Below are 23,070 nucleotides of genomic sequence, written 5' to 3' on the forward strand. Positions count from 1 at the left end.
ATGGAAAAAAATCATTATTTCTCAGTTTTTGGCCATTATAGTTTAAAATTAATACATGCTACAGTAATTAAAACCCATGCATTTTATGTGCCCATTTGTCCCGCTTATTACACCATTTAAATTACATCCCTATCACAATTTATGGCGCCGATATTTTATTTAGAAATAAAGGTGCATTTTTTCAATTTGCGTCCATCACTATTTACAAGCTTATAATTTTAAAAAAATTAATAAGATACTCTCTTGGCATGTATATTTAAAAAGTTCAGACCCTTAGGTAACTATTTATGTAATTTTTTTTTTTTTTAATTGTAATTTTTTTTATTTTTTTTTTAACCTTCCTGGCGGTAAGCCCGAACTGAGTTCGGGCTATGCCGCCGGAAGGCACCGCTCAGGCCCCGCTGGGCCGATTTGCATAATTTTTTTTTTGCTGCACGCAGCTAGCACTTTGCTAGCTGCGTGCAGTGCCCGATCGCCGCCGCTACCCGCCGATCCGCCGCAATTCCTCTCGCCGCGGCCGCCCCCCCCCCCCCCCCAGACCCCGTGCGCTGCCTGGCCAATCAGTGCCAGGCAGCGCTATGGGGCAGATCGGAGTCCCCTCTGACGTCACGACGTCGATGACGTCGGTGACGTCATCCCGCCCGTCGCCATGGCGACGGGGGAAGCCCTCCAGGAGATCCCGTTCTTTGAACGGGATCTCCGGATCTCCGATTGCCGGCGGCGATCGGAGGGGCTGGGGGAATGCCGCTGAGCAGCGGCTATCATGTAGCGAGACTTTGTCTCGCTACATGAAAAAAAAAAAAAATTTTAAAAAAAAGATTTGCTGCCCCCTGGCGATTTTTTTGCAAACCGCCAGGAGGGTTAATACAAAAATGTATTTGGGTAATTTTAGTTTGGGAGGTAAATAGCCAATTTTAGATGTAATGTAATGTATTTTTTTATTCAATACAGGTATGTGGGTGCAGTTTACTATTTGGCCACAAGATGGCCACATTCAAAAAATTCCTAGATGCGAACGATGTCGCATCTAGGAACTAAAAAGAAGATAAGAAGTTTCCTGGGGGCAGAAATACCACGCTCTCTGATGAGAAAGCGTCGGTATTTCTGCCGGGGACTTAGATCGGTGAATGGGAATTATATTCCCATTCACTGATCGGGGGGGCAGCGGGAGGCAGCGGGAGCGCGCGCGATCGCGCGCACCACACGGCTGCAGCACCACTGCCTATCTGGACGGATATATGCGTCCAGATATGGCGAAGTGGTTAATAAGCACTGTCCTTGATTCTCTTTATTGTGTGTTGTGTTTGGAGTGCTTTAACATTGCTGGCTGTGACTGAATGCAAGTGGTATTGAGCAAGGCCACAGATTAACCCTTTACAATATTGTCAGATTTAAAGAAAAAAGAAATATAACTATTTGAGTATTTGAAAGCCTTATAACAAAAATTCCTAAAACAGATGAAAAAAAGCATTTTTTACATCACATGTCTATCATTGTTGTACAACATTTTCATTTTTTTCTTTGTCTTAATTTTATCAAATTTTTATGAAAACCTATTTGATGTTTGACACTACAGATAAGTGTATGAAGCACAGATATCAACTCCCTACAGCTCCCTTCTGTCTGGCCTCCCCTTGACCTGCATTTCCTCCCTTCAATCAGTTATGAACGTGGCTGCCTGACTCATCCATTCTTTTCACAGCTCTGCAGCCACACACCCCCTCTGTAAATCCCAGCACTGGCTCCCTATCCAACTACGTTAGTTGGCTCAGGCCCTAACAGTAGAGTCCGATCGTGTCCATGCTACTGTGCAAGCCGCCTGCACAGTAGCACAGACCCAATCAGGCTTTGGGGCGTTTTGCTGGAGCCAAAGCGGGTCTGTGCTACTGCACAGGCGCAGTGCGGCCATGCTTCGAGGGTCCCAGTATCTGGGTTTATATTCCAGTATATACACGGTAAGTGATTCAGCCATCATGGGTTGTATTCTTGTATTAGTTCCATCTACCAGAACAAGTCTTGAAGCATGTTCCTGGTATAAGTAATCTTCGAGAAGCTAAGTAAGAAACAAAGTATGCATTTTTGTTTAATTGGTGCATGCAATCTAAACCGTAGTTGGAATATAATTGTTGCAGAAAGAAGAGAAAACGTGCATTCTAAATTGTATGTTTTGTGTATTTTATATTTTTCGCAGAAATTGACATTGAGCGATGTGTCAGAGAGTCAATCAACCTTTTCTGCTGGACACCAAAGAGTGCTACTTACAGGCAGCATGCCCAGTTACCAAAGCCAGCAAGTGACAACAACGGGATGAGCAGACCCCCAGCTAGCTTTACTGTTGATTACCAGGACTCCTCTAAGACTGACTTGGTATGTCTGGATAATATGATAATTACTTCTGACTTAAGAACTTGTTGTATGTAATTTTTCATATCTTGTGTGTGCGTGTGTGTGTGCGTGCGTGCGTGCGTGCGTGTGTGTGTGTGCGTATTCACATTTTTAAAGATGAATACTTGTCTTGTGACTGCTACATTTGGAAAGATGACTTGATCTAGTCAGGAAGATAGTTTCTGTCCTTGTTGTGTTTCTTTCCTCTGGATTGAGGTGCAGTGAGGTTGAACTTTACAGATATATGCCTTTTTCCAACCTATGTAACTATGAGAATGGGACACAGGAACAACAGTCTCTGCTGGAACTAGAGAGAGGTTAGATGATATTTACTTCAACATTGCTTCTGACTGCCAGTCTATGCTTGGGGGGAGGGGATCAGACATCACAGAGGGATTCCCTGATCAGTCTTTGATACCTGGGGATATTGAGCACAGGCAAATACTGCATATGATCTGTGCTCATTAATTGCTGAGTGCATTTAGCTACAGCTTAGATTAATTCTCAAAGGATGTAGATCTGCTCTCTACTAAACAGAAACTGGTCAATCTTTGGTGTGACCATCCTTTGCCATTAAAACAACATCAGTTTTCCGATACTTGCAATTTTTTCATGGAGATTTGCAAGTGTGGGTTTCCCAATCAACTAAGAAAAAAGTTTACGGCCCAGGCTGAATCTGGTCTACCAAGCCTTTTTTCTGTCCTTCAAAGCATATTTATTTAATTTAAGGGTGCAGGCTACAGTAGAACCAACACTCGCAGCTTCATATTTGCTTGGATGCAGCGAATGTACTCTCTGTTCCATTAGTTAAGCTGGATCACTCAATGCTTTCCTTGTAGTTCCAGCTTTGTTTTCAGAAGGACTGATTCTGTGGGGGACAGAGAGGCCTGACCTTTTTGTCTTTACTTGTATTGGCACCACTGAATACCGATGTTTAGGGGACAGTCTGCCTAATTATGTTATTTTGGGAGTCACTGCCTTACTGCTGGTAGGTGGACATTCCCTACTTATGTTATTTGGAGGAAACATTGCCTAAGTGCTATGTGGGGTGCGTGCTTCCTGCCTGTCATTGTGGAGGACACAAGGGGAATGTTGTTACTTGTGGCAATATGGTGAGGGAACCCTGTAGAGTGCACTAAAAGGGGCATTTAGAGGGCTAAAGGGATATAATTGGAAAAAAAAAAGGGGGGAGGGCAGCAATTTATCTGATTGAGGGGAACACTAGTTCGAAATCAGCCTGACAAAGGTGGGGAAATCTTGATGTTATGGGACTATTGTTGGAATTTGCCTATCCTTATTTAGGGGACATGTTGCCTACTTGTTTTTTATTTAATGAAGAAAATGTTTTATTTTATTTTATATGTTCAGTTTAACATTATAGGGAACGATGATGCACAAAGTTAGCTGCTTGCTCATGGCAAGAGAGTATTATGGGTGGCAAATGTTCACTGATGTGTGTGTGGAAAGCAACGGCTAGGTAATTTAGTCGTATTGCGTGGAAAATCCAGTTCAGGAAAACAAAAGTTTGCTTTCTTAACCACTTGAGGACCACAGTGGTAAACCCCTCTAAACACCAGGCACGTTTTTACTAAAATGGCCACTGCAGCTTTAAGGTCAAGCTGCAGGGCCGCACAACACAGCACACTAGTGATCCCCCTCCCCTTTCCCCCCACCAACAGAGTTTTCTGTTGGTGGGGTCTGATCGCCCCCAAGTTGTTTATTTATTTTAAATAAATATTTATATCTTTATTTTATTTTTATACTATTTATTTATTTAATGAAAGCCCTCCCTCCCCCCAGCCGGCCAATCCTGGTGATCAGCTGTCATAGGCTTCTGCCTATGACAGCCGATCGCTCTCTTGTCCCCCGATCTCCTGCAAACTGCAGCCTCAGGACTTGATGCCAATTGGCGTAAGGCGGTCCTGGGGCTGCCGCCGCGGCCACGCCCGTTGACGTGGTGCGGTCCTGGAGAAGTTAAAACAGAAAGTACTTGCAACAATTCAGGTTGAAGTGAGCTCTGAGGTGTCTCCCAGTGCATCACTGCTGAAATATGCAAATCACCCATTGTTGTCCCTGTAAGCTAAACACACCTCCAGATCCACTGGAATGCAATGATGTGGCAGCTTGTTAAATATACAGAGCCACAATAATCCAACATGCATACAGACTGTTTCGGATTGGTTGATCTTCATCAATGCAAAGACAGTTCAGAACAAACTGAGCACACAGTGCATCACAGCTTGCAGCATATGAAGCTGCATAGCTGCAGAACATGGTCATGGTGCCTGTTCTGACCACATCCATCACGAAAAACACCTACAATGGCCATGTGAGCATCAGAATTCATCAGCATCGGGGAGCAGTGAAGTCTCAGTCTGGTGAATCATGTTTTGTTTGATATCCTGTCCCCTAGTAGATCATTTTTCATGTACTATTTATAATAACTTTTGAGCATTTTACAATTGAAAAAGTACCACAAAGTAGATTAAAATGTACTATCAAAATTATTTTTACTGTTTTCTTGCTTGCTAGCATGTATTTCATTTACAAGTTGTGAAACTATCCCTTAGGAGAAAAAGTGAATTGCATATGGGCCTATGCCTCAATGGGCTTGAGATGTTTTGTGACACAATTGGAAAATACATAACATTAGGCATATTGGCTGCACTGTGTAAAGCAGCATGATAGCTAAGTGGCTAGCACCCCTTCCTTGCAGTTCTGCTGCCCCAGGGTCCATTCCCAGCTTGGGTACTATCTACAACAAGGAGCTTGTGTGCTCTCATATGTTTGTAAGGTTTTTATCCTGCAGACTAGGTTAATTGGCCTAGACTATGATAAAACATTATGCTATGACTATGGTAGAGACCTTAGATTTGTGACCTCCTTAGAGAGATAATTAGGGACCTCAGTTGTTCACTGTATACTGTGAAGCACTACGTTAAATGTCAGTGCTATGTAAATGCAATATGTGCGACTCTGAGCTGCATTGCTTTGTATGCTAAGAAGATGAGCAAGCTGCTCTGGATCAGTTCAAATAGCTACCATGTCTGTAATGAACTTAATTGGATTTGCAATACTGAGAAATTGACGGTTATTAGCCAAACATTAGCAATGCATTTGGAAAAGGATCTAAGGCAAAAGTTACAAAAAGCACTCATGGAATGCTAGATATTTCCACTTCTGAAGATAAGCTGAAATTGTAAAAGATTTATAGCGCTTCTTATTAATCATCGTGATTAGCTTTTTCTGTTTGTTAGTCTGGTTAAGAGGACAGTTTGCAGTTATGAACAATATGGAAAGAGTAGGACTTTGTATCATACAAGATAAACTATGGAGACACATCAGTATTAACCAATAATTATTACATTTATACCTTGAAACCCCCTGGCACCTACTGTGTGGTCTTTATGCTCTTTGGCCCATAAGGGAATAAAATCAATTATAGACACGAGATAATTCTTCATGATTTTCATCTTTTCTTATAAATAACGTTTCAGTATTCTGAGTTATGGATTACGCAGCAAGTTCATGGTGAACCAGAACAGAACTCCTATGAGTGTGTAAGAGACTGAAGGCAATCAAAAATCCTCCTAACTAAAAATGCTATGTAAAGCAGAATTTGCCTTCTTAAAACAGAAGGTATTAGTGATTATTCAGGTTGGAGTGAGCATTTGAGGTGGCCCACAATGCATCACTGCTGAATATGCAAATTATTCCTTCGTTGTGCTTGATAACTTAACACACCTCCAATCACTGGAATGCAATGATGTGTCAGCTTGTTAATTGTAGAGAGCAACACTAATCCAACATTTATACAGACTGTTTAGGATTGATTGATCCTCATCAGTGCATGGCATGGATAAATGTGGCTCTACGGGGTAGGACTTGAAACAACCAGAGTTACAGATTACCCAGCAATCTCACGGTGAACCAGAACTCCTCCTTTTCAGTATTCTACAATTGAAAAAGTAGGTGAAAAAGTACAGCGAAAATTAATATGAGTATTGTCTTGCTTGCTGGTGGCTTAAAAGGCATTTTATTGATAAGGTGTGAAAATATCACCTAGAAGAAAACTTGAATTGAATAATGGCCTCTGTATCCTCTGCTTATTTCTCCACATTATCACATCCTTGATTTAAAGTGAACCTGAAGTGAAAATAAACTTATTTATGAGTAAATGAATTTTATGTGACAAGTGGTGCAGTAAGAGGAGAGGCTAAGATGAAGGATGCAAGTTAAATTACACAGGAAAAATTGGCGGATAAAAGCAAATGGCTGTTACCTTCTGGACGACCCTCATAAATGTATTGCTGGAAACTTGGAGCATAAACACAGGGCCAGTGAAGGGCAGCTGGATCTATACCTTGTGGCCTTTTAGTGATGTCAGGGACTGCAGCTCAGGCTCTCTATATCTACTAGAAAGTCAAAAAGTAGTATAAATATTGCATGTAGCAAGCAATGTGGCATCGGTGTGTTCTACCCTTGTTTAAATTTCCAGGTGCTCTGTCTTCCTCCCATAATTCCAAAGCACAGTAGTGCATAAACTGGCTTCCACTAAGCTTCAGACAGAGCACTAACAAACCCAAGTTTCTTCCTTAAATTAAAAATCAAATGTTTTAACATATTTTGCGGCAAATTAGAATTTTGTAGTTACGTGCTCCAGCCACTGTGTTTTTTTTTTTTTTTTGTTAACTCCTCCATCACTGGAAAATGGTCTTTGTCAATAGTACTTTACTTCCACATTGACCACTGCAGGGTCAGCCTTTTCAGACCAATACTAGGACCGAGAGAGCAAGACAACTCTGGAGATGTCACATGACATCAGTGTTACATACAGGAAAGGAGGAGCTATGCTAAACCTGCTTAGGGAACATGATTTTAAATGGAAACGCAGGTGTCGATGGGAATAGTCAATTTACTCGTAATCAATTAACCCTCTTCACTCATGACACTCGCATCAAGCTGCGACACTAGAGGCATTAACACCAACTAGGCTGCAAAATTATGCAGTTGAAGAAAGAGAACATTAACTTCCAAAATGTATAGCATGCAATGGCATTCTGTATTAGACCCTTACACCAGTGATAAGGTTTTTCCCCATCATGGTAAGGGACCCTACTCTACTTATATCACTCAGAATGCAAGGGCAGAGTAGGGTTCCTTACCATAATGGGAAAAACCTAATCCCTGGTGTAAGAGTCTAATACAGAATGCTATTGCATGCAATCCTTTTTGTAAGTGAATGTTCTCTTTCGTCAACTGCATAATTTTGCAACCAAGTTGTTTTTAATGCTTCTAGTGTTCCAGCTTGATGTAAGTGTCATGAATGCAGAGGGTTAATGATTGTTTGTATGACATTAGTGGTAGACTGGTAGAAAAGTGATTTTGCCGTAGCAAGGTGTGCACAGAACGTTTTATGTTCTGACGAGTTCAGATTTACATCAGAGATGACAGTGTAGGTATAGCATGGCTGTATGTTTTCACAGTAGTAGAGGGGGGACACTGAATTAAAATGCCTTTCCACTTGCAACAATACTATATATTGACTGAGTCACCTCACCAGCAACACAGATTGGTGAACTGAGGAAAATGCAATTAAAAAAACTTTTTTAGTTGTGGATATAACGAGAAAGACTTAGATTCTCTGCCAGGTTGTTGCTCCTGACACTAATTGCTCTAATATGTTTCTATTCTGAGCCAAGGATGTCTCCAAGAAAAGTGGTGATCATTAGCAGTTAACACCCACCAAATCTTCTGCCTTTTGCTTTCTATTTAGAAATACTTTTCTATCGCTATATCTGTCTCTGTTGAAATTGTTGACACAAATAGCTGTAAAAATCCAAAATATGTTGCGACATTTTTCCCTCTGTCCAAAAGTAGATCTAACATTTTCTTTGGATGCAGGATATTTACTCACTGGCGCACCTGTTCAGTTTGCTTGTCAACACAAATAGCTAATCAACCAATCGCATGTCAGTAATTCAGTGCATTTAGGAATCTAGACATGGAGTTGACACGTTGCTGAAGTTTAAATAGAGCATCAGAATGGAGGAAAAAGGAGATTTAAGTGATTTTTAACATAGCATGGTTGTTGGTGCCAGAAGGGCTGGTCTGAGTATTTCCGAAACTGATGATCTATTGGGATTTTCCTGCATAACTATCTCTAGAGTTTACAGAGAATGATCCAAAAAAGATATAATTATCCAGTGAGTGGCAGTTGTGAGGCTGGAAATGCCTTGTTGAGGTCAAAGGAGAATGATCAGACTGGTTTAAGAAGATCAAAAAGAAACCATTGCCTGGTCTGATGAGCAGGGCCAGGCCGAGGCATAGGCAAGAGAAGCTCAAGCCTCAGGGCGCAGTGTAGGAGGGGGCACACAACTCAATCAGCTATCATTCCCCTACTGTGTTTGAAGCAGAGAAATAATAAAAGAGGATATATGGCAGTGACTGCAAGCCAGATAACTAAAGATGAAGGAGTTGGGGGCGCTGGGGCGCTTCTTATTCTAATAGCAAACAGTGTGTGACAGCTGGGGTGGGAGGGATGGAGGGCGCACTTTGGTGTCTCAGCCTTGGGTGCTGGAGGACCTTGTCCTGGCTCTGCTGCTGAGTCTAAATTTCAGCTGTGACATTCAGATGGTAGAGTCAGAACGTAGACAACCTAAAGCATGAATCCATTTATTTATTTATTGTATTTATAAATCGCCAACATATTACGAAGCGCTGGACATTAAATCCAACCTGCCTTGTTTCTATAGATCAGACTGGTGGTGTAATGGTGTGGGGGACATTTTTTTAGCAAACTTTGTATCCCTTAGTGCCAACTGGGCTTCATTTAAATGCCAAAGCCTTTCTGAGTGTTGTTGATGACCATGTCCATCCCTTTGTGACCTCAGTGTACCTGTCTTTGAATGGCTACTTCCAGCAGGATAATGCAACAAGTTACAAAGCTGACATAATCCCAAACAACTTTTTTTTGAACAGGACAATGGGTTCTCTGTGCTCCATTGGTCTCCAATCACTAGATCTCAATCTGATAGAGCTTTGGTATGGGGTGGAATGGGAAATTCAGAGTATGGATGTGTAGCCAACAAATCTACAGCAACTCTGTGATGTTATCATGTCAATATGGTCCAAAATCTCTGAGGAATGTTTCTAACACCTTGCTCAATCTATGCCTTGAAGAATTAAGGCAGTTATGGAGGCAAAAGGGGGTCCAACCTAGTACTAGCACAGATAACCTAATAAAGGGCCCAATGAGTGTAACTTAACTGGTGGGTCATCTGGGGCCCATAAGCACCGTAAGCCTTTTTTTTTTCGTCACAGGGTGTGGAGCCAATGACTTTTAACAGGAGATTAAAATCTATGCCTAGATAAAATAAGAGTCTCCAAACAGGCCATGGATTATAATCAGCTGCTTCTGGATTTAGTTAAATTATAAACATATTTCAGCAATGCTCCTCATGAAACCTTCATTATGCACTTAACCTTTACATGTCTGATTTAACCATTTCTGCTTTACAGGAACAATTTTTTTTATTTTCCACACAATCATTCCATATATATACTCCAGTTCTAGTTTATGTATATTACTCCTTCCTTTATATAAGTTAAGTGAGGACATCATCTGCTTCCACAGATGGATGTGGGGGAGTGCTGAGACAGCTTAAACAATGTTTGTTGACTAGGCAGTCTGCATGTTAAAGTGGTCTGAAAATCAGCATTTCTACTTTGCTCTAAAAGATTCCCCACAACTTGAAAGCTACTATCCCACATTTTTTTTTTTTTAGCAGATCATCACTGAAATGGTTAAACAAAGCACTTTGTCCTGCTATTCAGCTTCAAATTTGCATCCAAACTGGAGATAACAGTATCTTAGTTTTCATTCCAATGTTGGTTGTCTGGTCTGGTCTGGTTTCCTCCAACATTCCAAAAACATGCAGATAAGCTAATTGGCTTCCCCCTAAATTGGTCCTAGACTACGATACATACACTACACGATACATACATAGTAGGGATTAGATTATGAGCCCCCTCTGAGAGACAGTTAAAGTGGACCTGAACTCTTGCACAGGACAGAAGGAAAACTTAGAGAAATCTACCCTATATGTATTTATTATTTATTTATTTATTGTACTTATAAAGCGCCAACATATTACGCAGCGCTGGACAATAAATAGGGATACATACAATATTTAGGGGTGACATACAGCAAAATGACAATACATGAATACAAGAAAGACCAGATCATGCAGCACAGTATGAGTACAAGGTAATGCTTAGTCACTGGATGGAGCATGGAGATTAGGCAAGTTAGGTTCACTCAGATGCATAGCATGGGTGCACAGTAATGGAGGTGCATGATCGGGTAGGACACAAAAGGAATTTAAAGAGTTTACCCTGTCTAATTCCGCCTCATCTGTGTCTAATCACAAATTGTAATTTAATCCCTCAGCTGTGTCGGCTGACTGCCATGGCAGACAGGCTAATTTGAAAGCACAGGATGTTAACAATATGTCTGCTTCCATGAAAGCAGGACGTTGATACACTGCAGATTTATTGCAGGATTTGTATCAGCTGTAACAAAGAAATATATTTTTCTTTAAACGTTATTATGCTGTTGCTGATCTTATAGAGCAGGGAGGAGGTTCCACATTAAGTGATAAGACAATATACTCTGTACTGCGCTACAGCAGATGTTGGCGCTATATAAATACTAAATAATAATAATAGTTGTTTATTGGAATTAAAAATTCCTGTAACTGTTAACACTGCCTATAGGTTTATGGTGTCATCTGAAGAAGAGCATCTTACAAGTCCTACAAAACCAGCAGACTGGAGATTTCCTTGTAGGACTGTCAGCCCTGACGCTGTGCTAATGAGGCTGATCGATTTGAAAGCCGTTATTGTTGCTGCGTCCTCTAATGGGGGTTGTGTTATAATAGTCTCTGACATTACTGAATGCTTGTTTTTCTTTTTAATCTTGTGCCAAGCTCTCCTAAATATCATCTTGTCTTCTAGTTACTGGGGTGGACTACTAGTTTTATTTAATTTCATTTAATGTTTGTAACTTCAAAGACTGACCGTGCTTCCTTGAGCAACTATACCTGCCAACTAGCAAAGCATAAATTCGATTAAACTTCTAGTGGGGGAGTAATCCCAAAGTGATTATACACATGCTCTATTGGGTATATGGAATGTCTTTGTCTCAATATCAGGGGGTTTTATGCAGCAGATATTAAGCAAATGCCTCTTTATCTTTGCTGCCAGTTTAGTATGGTTAGATGTGGTATATATTATTGGTGGAAAACCACTAGCCGTTTCCAGCATTTATTTGTTTACTTTTTTCTTCTTTCACTGTGAGAGAAAGCTAAAAACCTATGGCTCCAGATCATGTGATTATGCCATCTAGATAGTGCCAATGCCGTGATCACTGTGATTGGCTCACAGTGATCACAGGGTCAGGAGCCTTATCTTTAGAGCTGTGTCGTACTGAGTCCCATTGGTACATACAATAGGTGAATCCACCAGGATGCTTTTCATCACCCTGATTATTTGAGGGCTGCCCACTCCTCCTTTGTGACCAGTACCAACCCTTCTATAAGAGCAGAGGTTTGAAAGTGATTGTCCTCTTCTTCCTGTGTGTACTTTTAGTCCTGACTTTTTGCATTGAGAATTTTGCTCAGTCATTCCAGTTTTATGCATCACCTGCTGTTTAGCTGATAGATTGAAAATACAACTTCATGTGACTTGAAAGGAAATTACCCCAATTCACTGTAATCAATTTTTTCTCTTTCCTTTATAATATTTCTTACTGATCTTAGCCATATGGAGGGCTTTAAACTCAGAGCACCAGGTATATAATACTTGCTTAATGTACATTTGACATAATTTAGTACTGGTGATTATGGTTAATTGGCCACATGTAATTGTTGATAAACCTGTTTGGGCAGTTTTTTTTTTTTTATTTCCTTACTTCACTAACTCTGTTTTCCAGCAGGCTCCTTCTTTTTATTCTCAGGATGGGGTTCGGTCTCATTTTATCCATAAATAATAATGGAGCTATCATTTATGGATTATGTATAATGTATTCCGGCCTTTTTCCATGCGTTCAGCTATTTGATGGGCTCATTGGCGCTCCCGCAGCGCTGCTAGGAAAGTAAGATTTATTGAAATGAGGCAGCAACGATAATAGAATTAATGGAGCCATGATTCCCCCGTGGACGGGGAGCATCGCTTTTTAATTCATGACAGTGAACTGTGTCATTGGATTCCTGGGTAGTGAATGTGATTGAGAGTAAACCATTTTGGCGAGCCTTATCATATAATGCGGATGTGAGCGTCCAGCTAGTATAGATTGCTGGGTTTACTTGTCTGTTCACATTTCAGCTGAAATTATTCCTTATTCATATGTGCAGATGGACCATAGGAAGGCATATATATTTTCCTCTAATTTTATTTTTAAATCTAATATGCCTCTGGTATTTCTTATCAGGCTGTTATTTATAAGTCATTTGGAAATGCGGTTGATTAAATCAACACATATGAGTATATGTGCCTTTGTGATTTTTAATTTTTTTGACACAAATTTCATTTAGTTTTTCATTAGTTTCTAAAAGTACGTTAGCTTGTTTAATCAGTGTTTATGCTTTTGTTAGTACATTTTGACATTCTGAAGAAGACAGATTTGTACTTTGCAGTTATTCATTTACACAAATTACAGAGCCAAATCTGTATGAGCTGATGAATGTGAAACACCAATAAACATGATGGATTTGATGGGAATCAAGCTTATGCTAACACACGCTTTGTTTTTCCAAGGGCCAAGGCAGAAGCTTGGGAGGTGTCACCCCCTGGGCGCAGAGCCCTGAGGGTGTGCCTGTGCCGCCCTAGGTGTTCCCCTCCCCCAGCCACTCGTGACTCCTGGAGGAATATCAGGCTACCTATACTGGGGAGGGTGGGCTGGCTAATACTAGAAGCACATTTAGCTATCTATACCAGAGAGGGAGACTACCTAATAGTGGGGGCACAACTGGCTACCTATAACGGGGAGACCTACCTAATACAGGGGGAACATATGGCTACTTATACTCGGGGGACCTACCTTATTCTAGGTGCACATTTAGCTACATGTACTGGTTCAGGGGTAACATACCTAATACTAAGGGTCACATCTAGCTATCTATACTGGAGGCACATCTGGCTACCTTTACTGGGGGAGAACCTGCTTAATACTGGGGACACATCTGCAACTTATACGGGGGTGTGCACAATTTGGGGAAGGGGCACTTTGGAATCTCTTCCTCTGTCTGCTGAGAAAGACCAGAAGTGGGGATAATAGAAGAAAATAAAATTTGCTAGAAGTATATATATTTACATTGCATGATGCCCCAAATGTATACGAACTTGTAAATTGTGCAAATACTATTACTGTGCCCCAATTAAAGAGGAGCTGTCAGCCATACTATCTCAGAAAAACCACATACTGTATATAAGTAGATAAATACTTGCTTTACTTACAAAACATGTGTATTGTACTGTCAGTGTTTTGATTTTAGTGATTTTTCTACAGTAAAAAAAGAGAAAATCCTTCTTAGCATTTCTCATTGTAACTGTGGCTATTTTGAAGCCAATCCTGAAGTCATTTCTTCCCTTACTCTCCTCTGCCTAATTTGCCCTCCCTTCACTATAGAAAGTGCATTGTCTCAGCATGAGAAATATTGGCCAATCAGAGAGGAACAGAGGTGTGGGAGGGGAAAACAGGAGGGAAAGAGGCTTCAGCCAATCGGGCTGCATTAGTTAAGTCTGAAGGGAAGTAGAGACGCAAAAAAAAAAAAAAGAACAACTCAGCATGCCCTGCAACTTCCTTTTTGTGTACCAAATTTGGTGTGTACCAAATAAGAATCAGGTAAAATGATAATTTATCAACAAGAAAAGTAATAGTGATTTCAACTTTTGGATTGCCTGGTTAGCATCCTTATTACTTGTTTACCAGATAAAAATAAAGAATTGATTTTATGCCCGACAGTTATACTTTAAGGAGATTTTCCACGGTTTCCTGTCTCTGGGACATCCGTAACTATAATGAAATACAGAGGAAACACTTTGAGATAGAATAAAGGAAGGGTATGTCCTGATTGAATACAAATGTATTAATTATAAAAATACAAAACTTTATTTACCGGTACTACTTGAAAAATCACTATTTTTGACATAAAAGCATATAACAGCAAGTTACCCCAACAACCCACCAGCAACCCTTTCCCTAAGCCCCAATGCCTCTCACATAAATTGTCCTATAGCTCTTAATGATGACTTTTTATATCATGTGCACATGAATCAAAAACTAAGGCTGCGCATCCTACCATCAAAAAGCTATAAACGTCCGGATGTTAGCAGGATAATATAGGATCCAGAGAATATAGCACAGATCTTATAGAGCCAAGCAATAGGCAGAGATGAAGCCTTGCTAACTCAGCCAGAGTAATAATACAAGCAACACGCCATTCCAATTGTGATGGCCACACTGGGACCTTGCTATGAGAACATGGGTACTCTTGATAGCTTGCAAAAATTTACTTTGATCACCGCCCGAGGGCGTACTCAGCAATATCAAGGTATCGATACAAATAACATGCCCAGAGGGAAAATCTTGTTAGTAAAGGCACAGTTCATGACAGAGATACTTCATCATGTCACAGTATGCATGAAGCAGCCAGCACATCAGAGAAAGCATTAGTACATTCAGCATGTACAGTACTGGAAGGAAAAGACAAAGACATACGAGAGCCCAAATGGTGCAGTATGTCACAAGTATTGAGTATCAAAAGTACTTCTGAAAAAGGGTACTCACAAAGGTGGGTTGCAATAGGGGCAACCGACCACTTCAGGCACGTGGAGTGTTTTACACCTGACTCCACTCAGGTCTGCCAGCGGTCCTGGACTCGGTCGCTCTCTTAGCAAAAAAACTTTGCGCACCCAAAACTGATGTGCAAGGCCCCCCTCCTGGATAGGTGGGGGGGAGTGGGGTACAGCAAAGGAAAAGAGGTGCCCAAATTATATATAAAACACTTTAAAATCAATAAAATAAAGAAGGTTGAGGTGGCTTACCTCATAGTCGACAAACTCGCTTTATTACTAGTTCATATTAATCTACTACTCGAGGCGCCCAGAGTCTGGCATATAGATGGCTCTGGCACTTTTAATTGGCCTGAGGAAGTGGGTATAGTCCCACGAAACGCGTTGCCTGTGCCTAATTATCCATTAAACTTCCTTAATTAAGTGAGTTTGTCGTCTATGAAGTAAGCCATCTCAACCTTCTTTATTTTATTGATTTTAAAGTGTTTTATATATAGTGGCCACCTCTTTCCCTTTGCTGTACATTCAGCATGTGGAGCAATACGTTCAGCATATGAAGCAAGCAAGCCTGATTGGATGTAAATCCCACACTGGCACATGTTCAGCAAAGCAGCAAGCAGATACTGTATATGGCATAGAAGCCAACTGGCATTTGGGTTGCCCAGCTCTCCCTTTGATATGGATCATCAAAGCTTGAATGAAAGGAATGGCTGAGTGCAAGGCAGCTGAGGAGATGGATCCCAGGTCAGAGTGTGCTGGAGAGCGGGGGAAACGCCATCATGGTGGAGGACGGCGTCCTCAATCGATTTTGCCGGCTCTGCCGACTTCTTCAGGAGGCGTGTCCCTCTGTGCATGACGCAGTGGCTAAGTGCAAACCGCCGCCCAATCCGGCCGCAGTACACGGTCCCTCCCGGGGGCGGGGCAGGCAGATACGACTGGCAAACCAACCAATAATTGAAATACAGTAGTCTTCCTGTGACAACAAGGGAGAGACCGTAGTTAAAAAAAAAAGTTTGGGAGCTTGATTTACTAACAACTCCTGTTACTCGCACTAATGAATTAACCCGACTTACTCACATCTCTGTGCACGCTACACGTGCTAGTGGTAGCATAGCGTGCTACAGTAATTAATGTAGTAGTGGCCATGCTAGGGAAGTATCGTAGTAGTGATATGTCACTACCATACGGCAAGGTGAAGCATTGGCCGTTGCTAAGTAACTCACTCTACGCTGTCACTAGTTAATTAATGTAGTAGTGGAGATGATTGTGAAGTATTGTGGTAATTTATTAGCGCGAATAACTGGGGTTTACTAGCATTGTTTCGCTGCGTTAGTGTTAGTGAATCAAGCCCCTTGTCTGTTGCCGTCCTGCCCATGTTGTAGAGACAATGCCTATTTTCTCTTGTTAGGGAAACTTTTTCAGAGCAAGACACAGACACTGAGTTTACTATATCCAGAGGTTCATGAAAAAGTAATGATCTTATATCTGTTAATCTTCACTCCCTTATCTGCCCAGTGGTGCTATGTATAAAAATTAGCATCTACCCAAACCATTGCTGAGGACTTCCTTTTTACATCCCCTACATGATTAATGAACATGCATTTATTTGCCTGTGGCAATATACCTGCATGCTGTAGTCCACATTGACATACATTTAATATTCACAAGCATGCACTGTACTTCATACAGAGGGGAAAAAATGCCAGCGAATGTGTAGTCTATCAGTGCTGAAATAGTTACTTTTTCCGGAGGATGTAATGCTCTGGCAGCAGATTTTAATGTGCAGTTAATAGGCATTTACTTCCTAATTGAGGTGCTAAGAGCCAGTAATGATATTCCCACTAACAATGTGCCTAGGGACTGTGTGCTTGCTGTGAAATGTATGCCCCATTTCTTAATCAAGCCGTAGTTGTGTTTTTATTTTTTTATATGACTTGGGTTTTCTTAATCGGAGAGTAATGTATGTTGTGCTTCATTAAATATGAACCAACTTTGATTTTCAGGGCTTAATGGTGTCCTTTGCCTTTGACTAATATATTAACGTCCTTCTGTATATGCACATATAGGAATATACAGTGCAGTACAAAAGGTCCTGATGGGTTCAAGGGATAATGTGAAAGTAAATGCATCATAACAATTTATAGTTAAAACCCACCTAAACTCAAAGGTGAAAAATGTGTATTTCCACAGCACTCATTCTAAATCACGTAGTCTTCTAAAAGCAGGAGAGAAGAGGAAGTGGAAGAATACAATGGTCCCAGTGTCTGCAGCCATCTTTTAAGTTCAGCCCCTTCCAATACACACACACACACACTCATAGGCCCAGAGATGCACACTACACATAATCCCACAAGAGTAGCCATATTTGGCCTTTGTGTCTACCCCACACAGTTACCGGGTCCAGAGACCCTCACACTCCACCTATCCACACTCCCATGAAAAGCTCCACCCACCATATAGGATCAAGTCACAAATGAATGCTGCTCCCTGCACTTTGCCATCAGCAAACTATACACTATACATTATCCTTCAGGGTGGAAAATGAGCTGAAAGGGTTTTTTTAATTGCAGCATGTGCCCCCCAGTATAGGTTAGTCACCCATTGGAGTCCCAGTATAGGTGCTCCCCCCCCCCCCCCCCCCCCCCGCAGTGACACACCCTCCCCCCACAGCCATCCCCAGCGCTGTGCGTCAGTTACTCAGCCCGATGCTCTGAACAGAGAAGACTGGAGCTGTACACGGCGGAGCTGGTGAGATCTACGCTGGAGATAGGCATAGTGAGTAACTGAGACACAGCACCTGGGATGGCTGCAGGGGAAGGGAATGGCTGCAGAGGTGGGGATCGCTGTAGGTGGGGCAACTATACTGGAGCAACTATAACTGGCTAAATTATACTGGCGCACCTATAGCTGGCTAACCTATACTTGGGGCACCTATACCTGGCTAACCTATACTGGGGGCACCGATACCTAGCTACCTATACTGGGAGCCCCTATATTTGGCTACCTAATACTGGAGGCACTTATACCTGGCTACCTATACTTGGGGCACCTACACCTGGCTACCTATACTGGGGGCACCTATATCATGCTACCTGTATTGGGGGCTCCTATATCTGGCTAACCTATACTGGGGGAACCTATAGCTGGCTAACCTATACTGGGGAACCTATAGCTGGCTAACCTATACTGGGGAACCTATAGCTGGTTAACCTATACTGGAGCACATATACCTAGCTACCTATACAGTGGGCACCTATATCTGAAAACCTATACTGGGGGCACCGATACGCGCCTTTCTATACTGGGGGGCTAAATACTGCATCGCAAATAACGTTCTCAATTCCACAGGGGGGCTTACACCCTTGCCCTGGGAGCAATTTAACCTAGAAACTAACCCTGATTAGAAGCTGAAGATTAGCTTCCAGTGCACACTTTACGGCATATACTCACCTTTGGCATGCTGTGATGATCCCTCCGATAGTGACATGTTCCCTGGTGACGCCAGGGTAACGCAGCATCATCAACATCTGGCTGCAACATTTTTTTTTTTCATATTGAATTCAATACAGTAACCCGTGGGGGATTCCAAAGACAAATAGCCACAGGTGGGTGACACAGGACAGGTAATGTATAAATACACACATGGCGGGGGCTGGGCAGTTATACACTAGGGGGCAGCGGGAAGGCGGAGGACACAGCCGACTTGGCCTATTCCCAAGAGATTTCAAGCTGAAATTGATAGGAAATAAGCTGGTGGTGTATGAACAGCAGATAGATCTCTCTCTCCAATTAGATTCAATCAGAGAGTGATTTGTCTCTTTGTTGAATCTGCCAATCATCGCTAGATGTATGGCTACCTTTCCATTTGTATTCGTGCCGGTTGAGTAGCAGCAGCTTGGAAGTGTAAATGATCAGATTTTGGGGAGTATAGAAGACAAAGTATGCAACAAGGGGCGCTGCCAAAAGGATATACTCTTATCAATAATTACTAAAATTGGGGCTTCAATTAACACACCCCAATCAGCCTAATCACAATAGACCAGTTACTTCCACCCGCTGCTTTCTGTTCTGGCGGGATATCCCGTGTCCCACCCCTTAAAGCTAATCAAATATAAATATTAAAAAGGAGCGCTGGGTATGTAATCAATAAATCATTTATTTCTATTGTATATTAAAAGGAGCAAGTAGTGGTAATGCTCATCCACATCTTAAACTTACAACCACAATCTCACACATGCCAGAGTACACTGGTTCCTCAAAAATTCCTTAAAAGTGTGTATGCACAATGCAAAAACGTAAAAAAGGTAAAAAAAAATAGAATAAAAATAGAATTAAAATTTGTATATTTATTTTTATTATATTTTTTACCCTTTTTAAGTTTTTTTCATTGTGTATACACACTTTTAAGGAATTTTTGAGGAAACAGTGTACACTGGCATGTGTGAGATTGTGGTTGTAAGTTTGTGATGTGGATGAGCACTACCACTACTTGCTCCTTTTAGGCTACTTACACACTAAGACGTTGCATTTTAGGGGACGTTATGGTCGCATAACGTGCCCCTAACGCAACGCATGGTGGTGCGGGAAAGGACGTTAGAGTGAGCCGCGTTAGGCGGCTCTATCCGCATAAGCGAGACACTCCGCATCACGTGGTCCCGCCGGTCAATCAGCAGCCGCCAGTGCAGTGCATATTAAGTAGCCATGTGCGCGGCTACTGTAGCGGCATCTCCCCGCCTCCTCTCCGCCCCCCCTGTGCATGTGCAAACAGTCTAACACGGCTAAAGCCGCGTAGAACGCACAGCATGCTGCACTTTCACTACGGCGTGCAGTGTTACATGTAACGCAACGTGGGCACTGTGAACAGCCCACTTGTGTTACATTGCTGTGCGCTGGGGGAGCGTTACAGGCTGCACTAACGAGCACCTGTAACGTCCCACTGTGAAAGCAGCCTTAATATACAATAGAAATAAATGATTTATTGATTACATACCCAGCGCTCCTATTTAATATTAATATTAGATTTTGGGGAGTAGTTTTGAAATTTAGTTTTGATTTGATTTTGTGTCTCAAGCTTTTATTATTCTCGAAATGTATACTGGACCCTTGCTTGATATATTTTTGTAAGTTACAGGAAAAAAAGGTTAGGAAAATGAATGGATCTGTAATGCCTGGGGGTTATACTTTGACCACCCAGAGCAACAAGGCTGGTAGCTGAATAATGGAAGAGGCTACACAGGCTGCCCAGAGCAACTGCAGCTCTGGGCATCCGATATCGCTATCACAATATCACAATGGCAGCGCAGTGCGATGTTGCGCTGCCTTAGTGATAGCAAGCATTCAGACAGGTGCAAGACAGGACTATAGATTGGAGCGCAACTAGTAGCAACCGCAGCTCAGTCACATCCACAGAAACAGAGAAAGCAGGCTACAACAGTCACCAGCAAGCATCCACCCAGGCAAGACTACAGGAAGGAACGTAACTAATAGCAACCACAGCCTATAGTTACATTCCCAGAAACTAGAGAAGCAGGAATACTACCAGTCACCAACGTGGTGATGGCAGAATCCAAGCTATCAGGATAATGGGCTTCACTGACCCACCACGGATGCAGCGAACATCCATCAGGCATGGAAACTAGGCAATAAACAATAATACAGAAAAATAACAAACGGATCAACGGATAAATATATATTAGCAAGTCTGCATATGTATTTATCAAAAACTAACTAAAGCACAAGTAATAAGGTGGCATTGAATTACAATAACAGATCTATACAGAGTAACAAAGTGCCCAGCAAACCAGCGTACTGACCGCTATGTCAGGCGGGGTCTAAAATGGGAGGCAGACTTTTATGTGGACCTCAGCCAATGAGTGCAGGCATGCAAATTCCCACACAGCTGAATGGTAATCCCTCAATCCTGAGCTGGTCTGGTTTGCTTGCTGACTGTGAATGCAAAGGACTTTCATAAGAAATAGATGCAGTATTATGTAACAACATGAATGCAGGAAATCCAGGGCTATCCGGCCGCAGCTCAGCTGCAGCAAGCAATAGGTGGAATGATGACAGCATCCTAAGCTGCCCTTAACTGCAGAGCGATCGCAAATGACAATGAGACTCATTGCAAATGCACAACCGAATGCAAACAGACAAGTCAGAACTGCCTAGTTGCAGCTCCACTGAAAGCAACAAAACATGCTACAGGAGAGATCCTGACAGGATCACTTTTTGGGGCATAAAAACACCAGCCAGTACTGCCTGTTTGCAAGGGTAAAGCTATGTACACACGGTGAATTAAACTCGGCCCAAGTGAAGGACTTCCTTGTCCGAGAAATTAGATGAGCACCCCCTACCCCCAGCCCCCCTCCCATGTCACCATGCCAGATCCGTGCCATCCAAAGGTTGAACCACTCTCAAGTGCATTGTTCTCCTACTCAGTGTGTCCAAAAGAAGCCGATCTGTCATGTCCCCTCTCCATAGTTGACAGCCTCTAGGCCAGTGTTTCCCAACCAGTGTGCCGCGGCACACTGCTGTTCCGTGGGAGGTTATCAGGTGTGCCGTGACAGGAGGCGAGGTGACGTCATAAGTATGTGGGAAGGTGGCAGGCAATGCGTGCACAGTGTGCGTGCACAGTATTAGCAGGCAGCGCTGAGTGGACGCCAACGCACATATCGGGCTCGCCGTAACATGGAAACTACATTTGCCTAGTTCCGCCTCCTGGCTCTCCTATTGGCTGATGCGGCGCCGGCGAGAGTCAAATTGGAGGACGGAAAGCGTAAGTGGGGTTGGCACAGCAGTTAGTTGTGTGACAGCACACGGTGTTAGGCCTCAGGACGGGTCCCGCACGCGCTCCCATGAGACTCCCCCGGTCCCCTCTGTGACACCTTCCACATCCGACCTACAGGACGGCGGCAGGCCGGGCTACATAGTTAGCCCAGAGTAGCAAGTACACTGCCAGCAGTTAGCAGCTACACTGGACTAACTGCTGGCTACACTGGGCTAACTGTACTTGCTATACTGTGGTAACTATACTTGCTATACTGGGCTAACTGTACTTGCTGTACTGTGGTAACTATACTTGCAATACTGGGCTAACTGTACTTGCTGTACTGTGGTAACTATACTTGCTATACTGGGCTAACTGTATTTGCTGTACTGGGGTAACTACTATACTAACTATTGGGGGTAACTATACTCAAAATTGGGGAAAGGGGGGTGCTGCCGCCGCCACTAACCACGCCCCCAACCACGCCCCCAGGGTGCCCCAGAGAAAAGTTTGGTCGCGATAGTGTTCCCCGGGCTCAAAAAGGTTGGGAAACACTGCTCTAGGCTAATGATGCGTCTGTACAGCACTCGGCACCATACTGTGGGATTTAGTGCTAATCCGTGAAGGTGACAGTATTTGTATGTGTGTACAAGGTTTAAGAAGGAACTTATGCTTTTTGATAGTTTTATTATCACTTCTCTTCAATAACCACATTGCTTACAAGAAAAGGAACCATTCACATAACATCATAATGGAAAAAAAGGGAAATCGATTACTCAGTGCAATCAATTAGATGTATTTTCTTTCTTTTCTTAAAACTGTAACCTAGGTGTGCCATAGGTGTAATGTGTGCTGTCAAAAGATGGAGGCCAATTTACGTTAAAAACAGCATATATCGTACTTTCCCTGAGTCCATGGCGGCCTGGAGGGGAAATAGTAATTAACACCACTGGGACTTGCGCAGGAGCAGGGTGAGACATTCTGCTGTGCGCCCAAATTTCCTGGCACTGTTTTTGCATGTATGCGTTCCAAATGATGATCTCGGCCAATTTTTATCTAGCATC

General features: G+C 42.4%; 1 protein-coding gene across 5 annotated transcripts in view; it reads left to right on the forward strand.

The window, feature by feature from the left end:
- The window catches only part of TBCK (TBC1 domain containing kinase), a 330,567-nt gene that overhangs the window by 223,556 nt on the left and 83,941 nt on the right, over positions 1-23,070 (forward strand). For all 5 annotated transcript variants that reach the window (XM_068231246.1, XM_068231264.1, XM_068231255.1 and 2 more), the window contains one exon: positions 2,192-2,367. In XM_068231246.1, the coding sequence (XP_068087347.1) occupies positions 2,192-2,367 (176 nt within the window). The remainder of the gene's footprint in view (positions 1-2,191; positions 2,368-23,070) is intronic.

The sequence above is a fragment of the Hyperolius riggenbachi genome, chromosome 1, assembly GCF_040937935.1.
Source record: "Hyperolius riggenbachi isolate aHypRig1 chromosome 1, aHypRig1.pri, whole genome shotgun sequence".
Classification (NCBI taxonomy): Eukaryota; Metazoa; Chordata; class Amphibia; order Anura; family Hyperoliidae; genus Hyperolius; species Hyperolius riggenbachi.